This window comes from Paralichthys olivaceus, chromosome 1 (assembly GCF_024713975.1).
Source record: "Paralichthys olivaceus isolate ysfri-2021 chromosome 1, ASM2471397v2, whole genome shotgun sequence".
In the NCBI taxonomy this organism is placed as follows: Eukaryota; Metazoa; Chordata; class Actinopteri; order Pleuronectiformes; family Paralichthyidae; genus Paralichthys; species Paralichthys olivaceus.
The window spans coordinates 2,604,341-2,619,127 of NC_091093.1; the positions used below are offsets into that span (position 1 = coordinate 2,604,341).

The following is a 14,787-nucleotide window of genomic DNA, read 5'->3' on the forward strand; positions in this document are numbered from 1 at the left end:
CGCCATCCCTTCATCTCTGTATGCAGCTGGGCAGGCAACCCCACCCAGAGCGAGCCAGAAACCATGATCTAATGTTTATATAGGAACGCCTGGAGCTTTCTGGCTGAGGAAGGGGGATTTGATCGTTGCAGTTTTTTAAGTCACCTACTTCCGTTGGTGTATGATGTACAGTGGCTCTATAAGATGAATACTTCAAATAAAGTGTTTTTTTCTAAGTTAAATAGACATTTTGCACTAAAGCTGCCAGCAGCTGAATTTTATTGTTGATAGTTTCTGTAATGCTGCATCTAGTGGAATTTGAAACTTGATGACTTTAGCGACCCATTGATTCTTTTAATGAATGTATTTCCTCTTAGCTTTTGCCCAGGCATTTTGGCTCTTGCCCTTAGCTCCACACCACAGACAGAGCAGTTTTTTTGGCAATATGTAAACACATTCCCAGCCTTCGAACAGATTTAAAACAAAGATATGACCATTTCATAAACTGTGTCCTATCCCATCATCACTCCTTCACTAATTACTATGTAGCCTTCAGTAATAGAACCTCAATAGTTCACGCCAGTGTCATCTAGTGTCAATACTGACAAGTGTTGTATTGCACAATTGTAATGTTTAGATCTGGATTGCATTGTGGCATTGTTGGCAACAAGTAGAGCACATTATTTCACATTCAGAATTAGGTGCTTCAGAAAAATCTGCATCCATGTTATGATGCATTTACCATACAGTTCATTTAATGATGTATTGGTGACATTATGTATTTTATTTCAAGGCAGTGTAAAATAAAAGCCTAGAGTTTTTCAATTCAATTGTATTTGTACAGAGCCAAATCACAACATACAATATCTCAAAGCACTTATCACTGTAAGGTCGAGACATTTTTACAACAGCTCCCAGTGCTTTTCTTCTTTGCCAAACCAGTGATCATTTTTGAGATTTTCTAATGACAGACAGGGTTCCTGAGTGCAATGTGCAGTATGAAACAAATATTTAAGAAGAGTCACTGCAACAGGACACCATGCTGGCTCTGTGTTATACCCATCATACCAATTATATTAGATGAAATAACAGAGACCAGATCAGGTTTTCAATCAGAAGCTGGAATCGGCAGCAGGCATTTGCACAGCCATTCAACTGTCTCACTTTAGCATTCAGTACACTAATCCATCACTTGCCAGATTTGAACATGAGATGCTAAAAACTAGAAAACACATCTCAAAGGGGAAGTTGCCTAGAAGAAATGTCTCTATGAAAATATTTCCATGTATTTTCCTTTTTCTCTGTGCTCCATTCATACGTGTAGGCCACAACATTGTGCTGAGCCAGGGGGAGATGTGATGGAGCGTTTTATTTTCTCCTTCCCTGCCTGTCACTGTTTATACACCGGCCTTGTGTATTTATCTGCCAGAGGAGTTGGCGAGGAAGAGGGAAGGGGTTTCCCACTGGGCTGCCGAGTGACCAGCAAGCAATCTGAGTGAAGGCGGCAGAGGGAAGAGGCAGGGGGGCAGGGACTGATTAGGCTCTGCAGAAGTGGAAATTAGTGCTACTCTCTGGATGCTGGCTGCTGATTGAGTTCAAACCTCAAATTATCATCAATTTCAACAGTCAAGGAGCTTAAAACACTGCTTTGTTCCTCTTCATGATTCCACTTTGACCTGCACAACATGCTTTTATACTGTATGCACAGTTGCCTGTATACTTTCCTCATGTATACAGACCCCACACACATTATTGATCCAAATGAGTATACCTGAAACAAATTAGTGACCTGCCACCTCTATGGTTTGGTTAAGTCTAAAACCACTTATTTGTGGTTTGGGATAGATACAAATCAATCATCATTTTAGAAAATCATTTGTTATGGTTACAAAATGATTAACTGGTGTATGATGGTGAAAGATTGTGGTCATGCTTCTGAAAAACTACTTAGAAAGAGCCCCATTAAAATTAGAAGACATTGTAATAATGGCTAAATAATGAAAATACTGTGACAGAAAAAATCAATTAGGAAACTGCTTTGTTTCTTTAGGGAAAAATGGAAAGATCATTATCATGATTTACAAAACTTGGTTAAGAATGGGTAAACATGGCCCAATTGTTAAAAGGTTTTGAAGACAGAAGATTGCTTATAGATCAGAATCATGGTTGAAAGGGGAAGGAAAAGACTGCTATCATATGTTGGGAGAGCAATGTTGGTCGTATTTTTAAAATAAATGAAAAAGATGTTTTGCATTGTTCTTGTGTTTTCGTGCCATGCTGGGCATTGTTTCTGAAAGGTCTTTATTCACACCACCACGACAAGTTGCTTATCAATCTAACACGAACGTAAATCACTGTAAGCATTTGCACATATGAGAAGATTCTGCTTCTTTTTTTCCCTCCAGGTAATTTATCTACGTCACCTTTCAACTAAAGTCAAGACATGAAAAAGATTTGTAATTGTGGATGACACCATGTGCTAGTTAACCAATGACTGAATATGAGAGGAGAAGGAAGGAGGCGAAAACAAAGAGCTGGGTTGTGGCTGACTGAGGAGGTTGAGGGAGAGGAGGAGAAAAAGGGTTAGGGTGAGCAGTGCGTTGTGGTGCATTGTGGGCCGGCGGCTCCAGCTGCCCTGCCGCTGTGCTGCTTGGCTCACCCAGCGTCTGGCAGGCAGCCAATCACAGCGTAGGGAAGCGGTGCCACTTCAGTTCAGTGTGTCAGAGCGAACAGGGGAGGGAAGAGGGGAGGATGGGAGGGAGGGGATAGGGAGATGTAAGGACAACGAGAGGAGGGAGCAAGGAGAGAGGAAGGAGGGAGGGATGGAAAGCAGATGGGGAGAGAGGGATGAGAGGAGGAGATGGAAGTGGGGGGAGGCAGGAGTAGAAAAAAAAAGTGTGTGGAGTGGGGGGGGGGGGCAGACAGTGCTGTATCCATACCTCCTGATTCCAGCTCGTAGCCTGCAACATTTCTATAGCTTCCAACACTTCAATGGAGACTGTCCCTCTGCACGTGCTTTATGTAGAATAAAAACTTTTTTTCCCCCAGTGCTAACGTCCACATGTAGATGAAAAAAATAACACACAGGGAGAATACATGCATAATGATAAGCTCACAATCAGCTCCAGATACCTTTACATCTCCTGCTCTCAACAAGAGGAAAACATGAATCAAGCATTTCCTGTTTTTCCCTCCTTTGTCATCTGTTATTTGCTGGATTGTCATGAAGAACAGACACACATCAGTTATCTTCTTCTCTTAAATAGTTTATTTTTCCTCAGTGACAGCTCTTGTCTTTCAAACCTCAACGTTCTTTGTTTTGATATTTCTGGTGTGTGGATCAGCGGCAGGAAAATTAATACCAGTTACACACACAATTATTCCCCCGGCCAGAACAAAGACGCTTTCACTTCACTGATTGCATCCAGTGGTGTCTGAGGACCTATAAGGAAAGAAGCTTTCTTGTGTAAAAATGCACCACAACCAAAACCATTTTCCTTTGTCTAACCTTGAATGTGGATCAGGTTACAATCTGTGGCACACACACACACGCACACACACACACACACACACACACACACACACACACACACACGTACAGCTATCTTAGTGAGGACACTCATTGGCTTTATGCATTCCCCAACCCTACCCATCCAAACTAAATGCCTAACCCTAACCCTTAACCTAACCTAAACCTAACCCTAAAACCAAGTCTTGACCCCCAAACAGTCCATTAAAGGGGGGTCACAAAGTGAGGACTGGCCAAAACGTCCTTACTTTGACAAAAATGTCCTGACTCTGTGGGTTAAAGGCTTAAACACACACACAAACACACCTCCATTTTGCCTCACTAAGCTGCCACAGACAAAAAGCTCACATTTTGAAGCACCTTAAAAGTAAAACATCTGCGACACCACACTGTTACCCACCTTGTGACTCTGCATGTGTGTACACATGCACACGTGTGTGCGCTGCATGTCAGCCAGTCCCTAAACCACACAAGCACACTGTATCCTTCCATTGCCATCTGTGTGTGCTCTCTGCTGTTCCTCCTCTCTGTCTGTTACACAGCACACTGTGTACCACCCACCTCTGATATAATAGAGCTTCTTCACTGGCTTGTTGTGATGTCCTGTGGTAGGACAGTGCCTGGGGCTTTTACACTGTGACCAAAATACCAGGGACATAATTGGACCATATTAAAAATCATTGCTATTGGCCACTTCAGTCTGAAATATGTCTTAATATATATCATCAAAATTGTGAAACATCCAAAGTCTCGGTATGCTTCAAACAAAGTAGTTTGTAAGAACTGTTTTTATACAGGCACAGCACAACCAAAATGTCTCTATCTTTTCTGAATGGCCTCACTTGCATACGCGCATGCCCATGTTGACTGGTTTAATAAAACATAATATTTTTGCATTGCTATAGAAATTTCAGGGTCCAGGTTAATGTATCAGTACTAGTATAAAGCCCTTTACTTGAAGTGTAAGATTTATATGACCTTAAAGCTGCATTCATTGCCTTTTATGCCACTTGGTGGCAGTAGAACAAGCTGAAAACAACATTAAAATACTGTATTACTTAATGAAGTTGATATGTGCTAGCATATCACCTCCTAGTGATGTCCACATCAGGTTAGCAGTGTATGTGCGAAAACAGTGGTTTAGTGGTTTTTTAAAAGCTGTTGGTTAATAGGAGTGATTGATTTGTAACTAAATAATGAGCCCAAATATGTTAAATTTGATCCAGTATATCAGTTAGTATAGCTTTAAGGAGGCCATAACGGGCAATAAATGACTGAGGAGGGAGTGTACTTGCATTGCTGCAGGAGCTTTTGCTTGACTACTGAACCTTAGAGGTACAGTGTGTAGAATTTTGTGATATATAGTGTTAAAGTTGCATGTTGCAGCTGAACACCCCTCACCTCACCCTCCCCTTCCAAACATGAAAGAGAACCTGTGGTAGCATTTAAATCATAAAAACTCAAAAAGTGTTTAGTTTGTTCAGTCTGGACTAATGTAAAAAACATGGTGGCCTCCGTAGAGAGGGTCCCCTCAATGTAAATATAAAATATTTAAATATAAAGTATTAAAATATAAAGGGCCTTTTCTGGGGTAAAGAAAACTACAATTCATATAATTTAGATGAAATGAACTAGTGAAAACATCATGAGGATTATTCTACATTACATTTCTGCCAATAGATCCTTTTCACCTAAATCTTACACACTGGACCTTTAACCAAACACAAGTGGTCTCTCAACAACACAGTACTGTAACCTGTAGCATGTGCAAGTGTATATGAAGTCAGAGTGTTACAGTGATGAAGCTGTGAGCAGACAGGCTGCTCAGGATCCTGTGACCTGATGTTTACTGTGACCCAGTGTCTGCAGCCCTGCAGCTGCGCAGTGACTGGCAGAGAGATCACTAAGCCCTGTCTGCCTCCGCTGCTCTCTGGGTTAGAGCAGGCTAAGCTTTTCTTCCTCTCATTAAAAGGCATACGGGTAATCGCCCCTAAGTAGCTGCCAGCACCTAATACCAAACAACAAATATCAGCTGTGATTCAGCAATCAGCGTCTGTTTAGGCTTAGGAAACAACAGTGGCACACAATCTGTGCGTGTGCAACGACACAAGACAAGGCTTTGAATGTATGTCAGTACAAATTAATTTTATCAGGGCCTCAATGCTTAGGGATAATTTTATAGAATGTGTGAACACGAACACACAACAGAGATGAAATTCAGTTGATATTTTATCTCTGTGAAAGCAACAGATTCAAGGATTCAATGCAGAGGTGAACTATGAGGTTGCTCCTTCTCTAGTGTTATTTCTGGAAGGTCGTGGATGAAGCGGAACCAGTCAACAGTAAATCTGGTTTTTAGTCCGATAAACCTGCGGCAGCCCTGCTTAGCTATTGCTGCTGAAAATCTTTGTAAAATGACTCAAATACAAATGATTTTGTATTAAGATCTTTCTCTGTCTGGCTTAAATGAAAGTTATTTCCCATGTTAACAACAACAACAACATTGTGATGTGATATAGCCTACAGCAGGCTCTCTGGCAATACAATACATTGTCAGTGCCCCCCACTAGAGATAAATAGTTTACATTTTTAGGTTTTAAAGTTAATTCTTTCAAATCATCATTTTTTTACACATGTTAATTTGATCTCAGAGATAGTTTGCCTAGTCAACTGCTGTTTTTTAGATTCACAACTCTAAATCTGAGCTCTTGAGCAAAACATGGACAAGAAAATGTAATGTGTTGTAGAATGTAGAATCTGCAGAATAAATTTGTAACAATTTCATCTTGTGATGAAGAGCATTGTGATAGAAAGCTCTAGAATAGCTACTGACTGGTCCTCAGGGTGAGATTGTTCTGTGCTTAATTTCACATCCCACTTATTAGCATTTAGTTTTTGGTTGTTAGTTAAATGCCAATGTAGAAAGACAATATATCAGTGTGTTATTATGTTTTAAATCGGTGGTTTCCAACCTGGAGGTTAGGACCCCCCCCCCAGGTGTCACAAGATAAATCTGAAGAGGTCACAAGTAGAGAGAAACATTCCTACATTGCTACACAGAGTTATGTTAATCTCTGCACACTTCACTTGAATATTTTCCGTTTGTGAATTATTGAATAGTTTAACTTCTACAGAAGTACTACTCTTACTTATACTTTGAATTACTTTTGTCGTTTCAAATGAATAAAAGGTCCCACATTGAATCCACACCAGGGCTGATATTATGCCTGACAATACATATAATCATTTGATTCCTTTTTTCTGCCTGCAAATATAACTTCTTAATAATTCTGTGTTCATTTCAAATTTGGACTTAAATTCAGAGGAGGTGTTATAAAGTAAAAACATATAGCATTCATTTAGTCAAATCCCTCTACTTCCAATCATTTAATTAGAATTGTTTCAAGTGTGTGACTGGTATTTATCTATTTGAAAGTATGGGAAACACACTGCAGAACTGAATAGAATTAGCATTTCTACGAATGCGGAGGAGGTTGTGAGGTGTCAAATATTAACAAGAAGGTCCCATCCCATCAGCTCCTCTGGTTTGTGAGTGCTTCCTCATTAGCATCAGCATTGTGCTCCAGGAGTGAGGTGACAAAGCAAAGTGCTTCTGGTCTCAACGGTTTTGAATCGCCTTAAAATCCCCTTTGTGTTGGCACAACGCCCCCCTGACAGCCACCTCCACCCTCCTCCTGCTTATTCCGCTCTTTGGCCGTCCACAAAGGCTACCGACCCATCACCCTGAATTTTTTTTTAACATTTAGGCTTCATAATACCACACTATGCTGAGAAAAAAGACATGCAAACTGCCTGTAGCCATTGTCATCTGCATCGCACTGCTGGATCTGAGGTGTTTTAAAAGGCTTTTTCCAGACTTAATCAAATGAAGGCTGTCAAATGAAAATAAAATAAAAATCATTATGAATGTCTAAATATGTGGAAAAAATATTATTACATTGTTGGAGTGCTTCCATAACAGCACGATAATGTAAACTGATCGACTCATGCATTGATGATTTACAAAATATACTAAGGGCTTAGAAAAACATCCATGTGATTTCAAAAGCAATTTTCAGAAAATTCAATAAATTTGATTCACCATATTTAGTTAAAGTAGCAGACACATTTTCACCGACAAGTCAGGTCATACTCCACAGCAGTACTGGAGCTGAAAAGTTTCAATGGGAATAAATATGTAATATTATCATATATTTTCAGAAAATAATCCTCACTTGAAATTTTCTCATTACCTTATTACAGAGCTTTCACATGTACTTAATCAGCAGATGGAGCTCAGTTCTTATTATGAATGATGAAAACATCTCCATATTCACAATGTGTTGTCCACATGTGGTTTAAATTCTATCATCACATGAACAGAGAGCTGCCCCCCACCCCCCACCCCCCCCACCCCATATCTCTTACAAATGCATATGAATGCAAATGTGTCTTGGGAATGTGGAACAATTCAATTCTTCTCAATTGTTCAATAGATTTAAATGGTAAGTGTTGTGGACACAGAGGCATCCTCTCTACAGCAATGAGATACACACCCTCTTTTTTAATTCCAAACCATTTTTGGAATAATGTTTGTCCTGAAATCACATTGAATTTATTTGTAATTGTATGTGGGTGATATAACTAGTATCCCCTCTCTTATCTGACCGTAGGCCTGTATTTGAATCCAATCACAATGATCTCTTCTAACCTTTGGTTTTTGGTTGATATGGCTCCAAATCACTATTTCATGAGCTCCCAGAGAGACCACTGCTGTATATGTGAACATAATCATAAGTGTAAAATCAAAACAGTCAAATGTGCCTTCTTCAAGCTAGACCACAGAGAAATCTAACAACCTTTTAAAAGTCCAATAATAGCAGAATAGAATAGAATACTCCTTAGGATTTTGGACTGGTAGTTCTAAAATGTACTGTCAACATCAATCGCAGATATAAGGCAAACAGACCATGCTTTGCAGCAGGAGTCTCTGCAGCTAGATGAAAAAAATGTTTCATTCTCTGTGGTGAACTCAAAAGCATTATGTTTATAAGCAGTTTTCCTAAAATTAGGAGAAATCATAAATTATCAGGCTGATAAAACCCACACACTGTACAAAAATGCTTTACCAAGTGGCTCTGGTGTGAAAAGGGGCAATTGATCGTCTCCAGAAAATAAAATAAATATAAAGCAAAGGGTCCTCACGTAATCACTGATCATGCTGTTTTCTACAGTTTACTAACCCTGTTTGTGACACACCAGTTAAAAAAAAAGAAAAAAAGAAATCCAACCTCAGTGGCTGGAAGTTGGAAAGTAATAAAACACACTTTTTTTAAAAGCTGGTTTAGCCACATTAAAACAATTGCAGAAATTCATGCAATCCTTAGAATAACAACAATTCTGAATATGGTTTGAAAGCTGTTGAGACTGAACATGGTCTCCAGGGCTCCAAACACTGTGAACTGCTGCTTGCAGACATGTTAAATGTTCTGTTGTTGTCCTGTAACTACATCCACCCAGTGTCCTCATCTCCCCCCACAGAGGTTCATCTGAGGTGATACAGTCTGATACCGACGTCTGGTGTTGTCAACACATCTAAGTAATAGTTCTCCTTATACACTTCAAATTAATAGTTACACTTTATATATATATAATATACACATAAACTGTACTTTAATGCAAGTGAGGCATGCCAGCAGGAGACAGGAGACAGACCATGTGTGCCATGTGTGGGGCTGCCTGAGAGCAGGGGACTGTTGATGTCCACTGTGGTGACTCTATGTTTTCAGATCTTTGTTCTGTGTCAACTCCACCAACGGGAGCAGACAAAGAGAACAAAGAACCGGGCGGGGCTTTAGACCAAGCCCCGCCCACTGGACGCCCGCTCAGCTAATCAGCTCGCGGATATGCAAATGATCGCCCGGCACCGCAGCGTCCCTGCCCAGGCGGTGACGTCACCCGCACATCTCCGTCTGGCTGTGCAAAAGACTCAGACAGAAGCAACAGCGGACCTGAGGGAGAGCAGCCGGGGAGGGGCCCTTTGTCAGGGAGGAATATTCTTACTATCGCCCGCGCCGGCTCTGGAGTAAACCCGCTGCTTCCTTCCTCTCCGTGCACAGCGCAGCCCGGCACGGCTCGGACCGGGACATCCAGTGTGTACCGGGGGAACGCAGGGGGTGGATGTTATTTTGCAGCACCTTGCTCCGCTTCTCCCCACCCCCCCCACAGCCGCACTGATTCATTTGCACGAGCCATTTATTGAGAACCGGGTCCGGTGCCTCTCCCCTCCTCTTCCTCCCCTCTCCTCTCTTTCTCCCCCCCGGTCACTCCTTCTCCACCCTCCTTCTTTGCCTTTTATCCGTCCCCGCAACGCTGCGAAGCCGCAAAGATGCCCAGCTCGCTCTTCGCCGACAACAGCGTGCAGGGGGATGCGCTGGACGAGCAGAGAGCCCTGCAGATCGCCCTGGACCAGCTCTCCCTGCTCGGCTTGGACAACGACGAGAACCCGCTGTACGACAACAACCAGGAGCCCCGGAAGAAGAGCGTCAACATGACGGAATGCGTCCCGGTGCCCAGCTCCGAGCATGTGGCCGAGATTGTGGGCAGACAAGGTGTGTGTGTTCGTGCGTCTGGCTTGTTTGTCATGTTGTGCAGCGGAGCCGTGGGTCCGTACAGCTCAGGGGGCAGCGGTGCGAGGGGAACACCATACCAACACACGCTCTCACCCTGCATGTAATAACTTAACACGGCGTTGCTTGTCCGCACAAGCACCCGAACTGCTGCGTGTTACCGTGTCTGAATATGTAGCACACACATCACTATACATCCGCCCGGTAGTAAAACGTGTACTTGTGCGGCCGTCTCGTCAGTTGGTCACACGTTGTTCCTCCTCTATAAATACAGTGAGGTGGGCGGCAGCGCGCAGCAGAAGCCGATTCAAGAAGTTGACATTTAAGTAGAATAAGATCCTGCTGGGGTGGTTCTGTCTGTGAGAATCAAAGATCGCCTTGATCCAGCTCCGATGAGACACTTAGTGATAATATCTGATGTGTGTGTGCTTCTAGGTAAGCGCTTGATCACTAAATGGCGAAAGAAATGAATGGAGTTTGGTTTTGAATAGAGAGAACACCTCGTACCGGGACACCCACTCGTATTAAACTGAGAGACACGTTTGGGTGAGGAGCAGCAATGAGCAGCACACGGTCCGGTTATTGTTTGGTAAAGTAGGACATGTAGGTCAGTGAGCGAGGGGAGCGCTGACAGTGACCGCAGAGTGTTCGTTAGTAAGCGGCTTGCAGCGGGTCGGTGTGTGGCGACGAGCAGCGCAGGATCAAATTAGGACAACGGTCACGATCTTACCTTGCCACAAGCAGCAGACGCCCATAGCTGCACAGACCCAGCCTGTCCTCCAGCTGCAGGGCTGCAGGGCGGTACTGGTGCCTGGTTACATATGCGGAATCTTCTCCACACCCTGCAGCGCCGCTGCTGCTGTTGTTGTTCCCAGAAAAACAAAGGAATATTTAGGAAGCATGAACCTACCGCGACTCTACTGTGGGGAATTTGTGAACCACTTTTATTTACATCAGATACCCCCCCCCCCCCCCCGCACACACACACACACACATTTATTAGATCATTATACATTTCAGATAAAACTGAGCATTAACCCTCTCCTCAGGGGCCACTTTCATTCAGCCTGGTATAAGAGACCTGGTCCTCATTTAACCTGCACCGGACTGATACTGATGTTGTGAATTTAAATGGACTGTGCAGACTGAGGTGAGGTGGGTTCACCCTCCCCTGCATCACCCTGTCCCGCTCAGCCGGCTCTGCTCTACTAATTATGTCATTCTTCCTCGGCTGCTTCCTCAGCCAGACATTTGATAAAGAGATGTGCGTTTGTGCTGGCAGGTGTTGGAATGCGACTTAATGTGCCGACATTGCACTGACATGCAGTGTCAGACTAAGAAGTGATTAAGCGGCTTCTTCCTAAAATAAGAATACGAGCTAAACAGCAGCTGTTGTAGGTGTTGACTGTGTTATAGTAAATGAACAGGTCACATTGTGGATCCAGCAGCAGCAAGCTTTTTTGTCATGCTGTATGTGCAAGGCTGTGCAGCATGTGGTTTGAATTTACTCTTCTCTAAAGAAAGGGGGGGGGGGGGGGTTCATTTCTCAGACCATTGGCCTTTTGTGAGACAATAATAAACATACAGCAGCTGTTTTGAATAGTCCATAAGTAATGGTTTAACACATGACATGTTTCAAGCTGTTGTTATTTTGGGACATGTCCTCACTCTCACCATTTGCTTCCATCCCCCAGGTTGCAAGATCAAAGCGCTGCGAGCTAAGACCAACACCTACATCAAGACCCCTGTTCGAGGTGAGGAGCCTGTTTTTGTGGTGACTGGAAGGAGGGAGGACGTGGCTATGGCCAGACGGGAGATCATCTCTGCTGCTGAGCACTTCTCCATGATCAGAGCCTCCAGAAACAAAAACACCAGCCTGAATGGGAGTGGTACCCCTGTCCCTGGACCACCTAACCTGCCAGGGCAGACAACCATTCAGGTGCGGGTGCCTTACCGTGTGGTGGGCTTGGTTGTTGGCCCCAAGGGTGCCACAGTCAAGCGCATCCAGCAGCAGACCCACACCTACATTGTGACACCCAGTCGAGATAAGGAGCCAGTGTTTGAGGTGACGGGAATGCCAGAGAATGTGGACAGAGCACGTGAAGAGATTGAAGCCCACATCGCTATGAGGACAGGAGGCCTTATTGAGCTCCAGGATGAAAATGACTTCCATGCTAACGGCACAGATGTTGGTTTTGATCTTCACGGGCATGCCACCCTGTGGTCCAAGCCAAATGGTGGGATGACCCTCACCTCAGTGCGTAAACCCTTCTCCAACTACCGCAACGACTCGTCCTCCTCTCTGGGCAGTGCCTCCACAGACTCCTACTTTGGTAATAACAGTTCACGCATGGCTGACTACAGCCCTCCCAGCCCTGCACTCAGTTACACCACCACCAACAACAATGGGAACAACAATAACAACATCAATGTCAACACCAATGGCAATGGTTTCGTTTACGGAAGTGAGGTGATCTCACCTGACTGCACTGATCTGACTTTTGACTCTTCACCAGGGTTTGACCCAACACAAGCCCCGCCGGGTCTGCTGTGGTCCCAGTGTGATAGTCGCATAACCCCCTCCTCAACTGGAGGCAGTTCCCCCACCTCAACATCAGCCATGTTCCCCACCAATACATCCACTAATGCCAATGGGATAGTGGCGAGTCAGAGAAGGGTCAATGGATGTACCCCACAGCCCAGACTGTCGCCTCCACTCCATAGCCACACTGGAGGCCCCACTGAGCACCCGTTAGCCCGAAGGGTGCGCAGTGACCCGGGTGGTGGTCCGCTCAGTTTCCCTGGTTACTCCAGTACCATTGCTTCCCTGCCGGGCCCTCACCTACCTGGGGTTCCATGCGACTCCTCCGCCTCATCCTCTTCCTCGTCTTCATCCTCCTCCACCTCTTCAGGCACAAGCCGAAAAGGCAGCCGTGATTGTTCGGTGTGCTTCGAGAGTGAGGTCATCGCAGCGCTGGTCCCCTGTGGGCACAACCTCTTCTGTATGGAATGTGCCAATCGAATCTGTGAGAGGAGCGAGCCCAAATGCCCTGTCTGCCACACAGGCGTCACTCAGGCTATACGTATATTTTCATAAGAAGTGAAACTCTTTGACTATCTCGTCAGTGAGACAGGCTACAATAGCAACAACAGACTCTTCATACTGCTTTAATGGGATCACCCAATCATCATTTGGAGCGTGTACATAGATATACATATGTATGTAAGAGGCTGCAGTATCTAGAAGAGGGGCCAGACACCCTTTTGGGGCTCAGTCGTAGTTGTTAATATACTGTAGCCTGGGGAAATATTTTCAACATCTAAGTGCATGTTTTAAATATTACAGCATAGTAATCAATAGTTCTAGTAAAATTGTACAATATATTTAAGAAATGAAGTGGGGTCAGGATGGAATTAAGTGGGTCAAACTGCAGGCTGTTAGCGGGCTGAGCCTTCCAGTTTTGCCGACTGAATGTAGTAAGAGGGAGGCCATGGCTGGGAAACGTGGAGGGCTTCCAGCTAAACAGGACTATTGACTTACAAGATACTGCAGCTTGAAGTCAGAAACCACACGTGGGAGAGGAACAACATATCCTACATATATATGTATAGAATACATTTCCACAAGTTGAAAGTTTTAAATGACATTAATACAGATTGAAGTATTTTATTCTTTTTTGACTTGAAAGATTATATTTCTTATTGCAAAGATGTTTACAGATATTTTAATTTAAGTTCAGTGAACTTTTTGTAGCTGGGTTGAGACCTTGTTTATTTTTTAGTATGGCCTTATGGCATTGATCACTGTATTATTTTAATATCACACGACTGGGAGGAAATCCAAGTCCACACAGTGTGTATTGCATTTGACAGTATTCTGTTGGGATGGAGTTTTTATAGGTTCAGCAAAAAATGTCTTTTAAATCTGCTTCACCCAGCATATTTTTTATTCAGTAATATAAAAGCATATTTTATTCTATATTATTATGAAACATTGAAATGTACAAAACTTAGTAAGTTGAACACAAAGAAACTGTTGATGCTTTCTAAAATTTGTATGAATTAGATTCCAGTGGGAATTACAGGCTTCTGTTGCACCACTATAGTTTTAGTATTTCTATTTTAATACATTTGTTTACCACTTGTTTATGTATATGTAGGTGAAGTTACTTGAGCGTAAATGTACTTTATTGAGCAAAGTTTAAGAACAAAGTATATTTTATTTTATGATAAAGGGCCTTTAACCTCATGGTCAAATACTAATATTATATTTGCTGAGACAAGATTTGAAAATGTATCAAGAGTTTTATTTTTCTGACATTTAAAGTTATACATGATAAAAAGTAAAACTTAAGTAATGGTGCTACTTCATCTTTTTTTTAAGTATTTCTATATAAGTCCAATAAAAATGGTACATTCATGAGGTGTCTTGCTCTTGTCCTTCCCGACCTGTGTTGTTTGGGTCTGCTGGTGTTCACAGCAGGCCGAGGTGAGGCTGTTGAGGATTATTGAAGTGTAATAGATTTCTGAACATTTGACCCCTCTCTGCTTCCTAATGGAAGCTTGGAGACGGCAGGATTATCACAGTGGCCTAATTTATGAGCGTATGCTCTGCAGTCAGATGGGGGAACCTGGCTTGCCTTATCACTA

At 43.1% G+C, this 14,787-nt stretch overlaps 1 protein-coding gene across 1 annotated transcript; it reads left to right on the forward strand.

Annotated features, from left to right (window-relative positions):
* The first annotated feature begins 9,655 nt into the window (after window positions 1-9,655).
* Window positions 9,656-14,557, forward strand: mex3b (mex-3 RNA binding family member B). The gene is made up of 2 exons (XM_020080270.2): window positions 9,656-10,119; window positions 11,832-14,557. The coding sequence occupies exons 1-2, from the start codon at window positions 9,897-9,899 to the stop codon at window positions 13,232-13,234; spliced, it is 1,626 nt and encodes a 541-aa protein (XP_019935829.1). The 5' UTR covers window positions 9,656-9,896; the 3' UTR covers window positions 13,235-14,557.
* The last annotated feature ends 230 nt before the right edge of the window (window positions 14,558-14,787 follow it).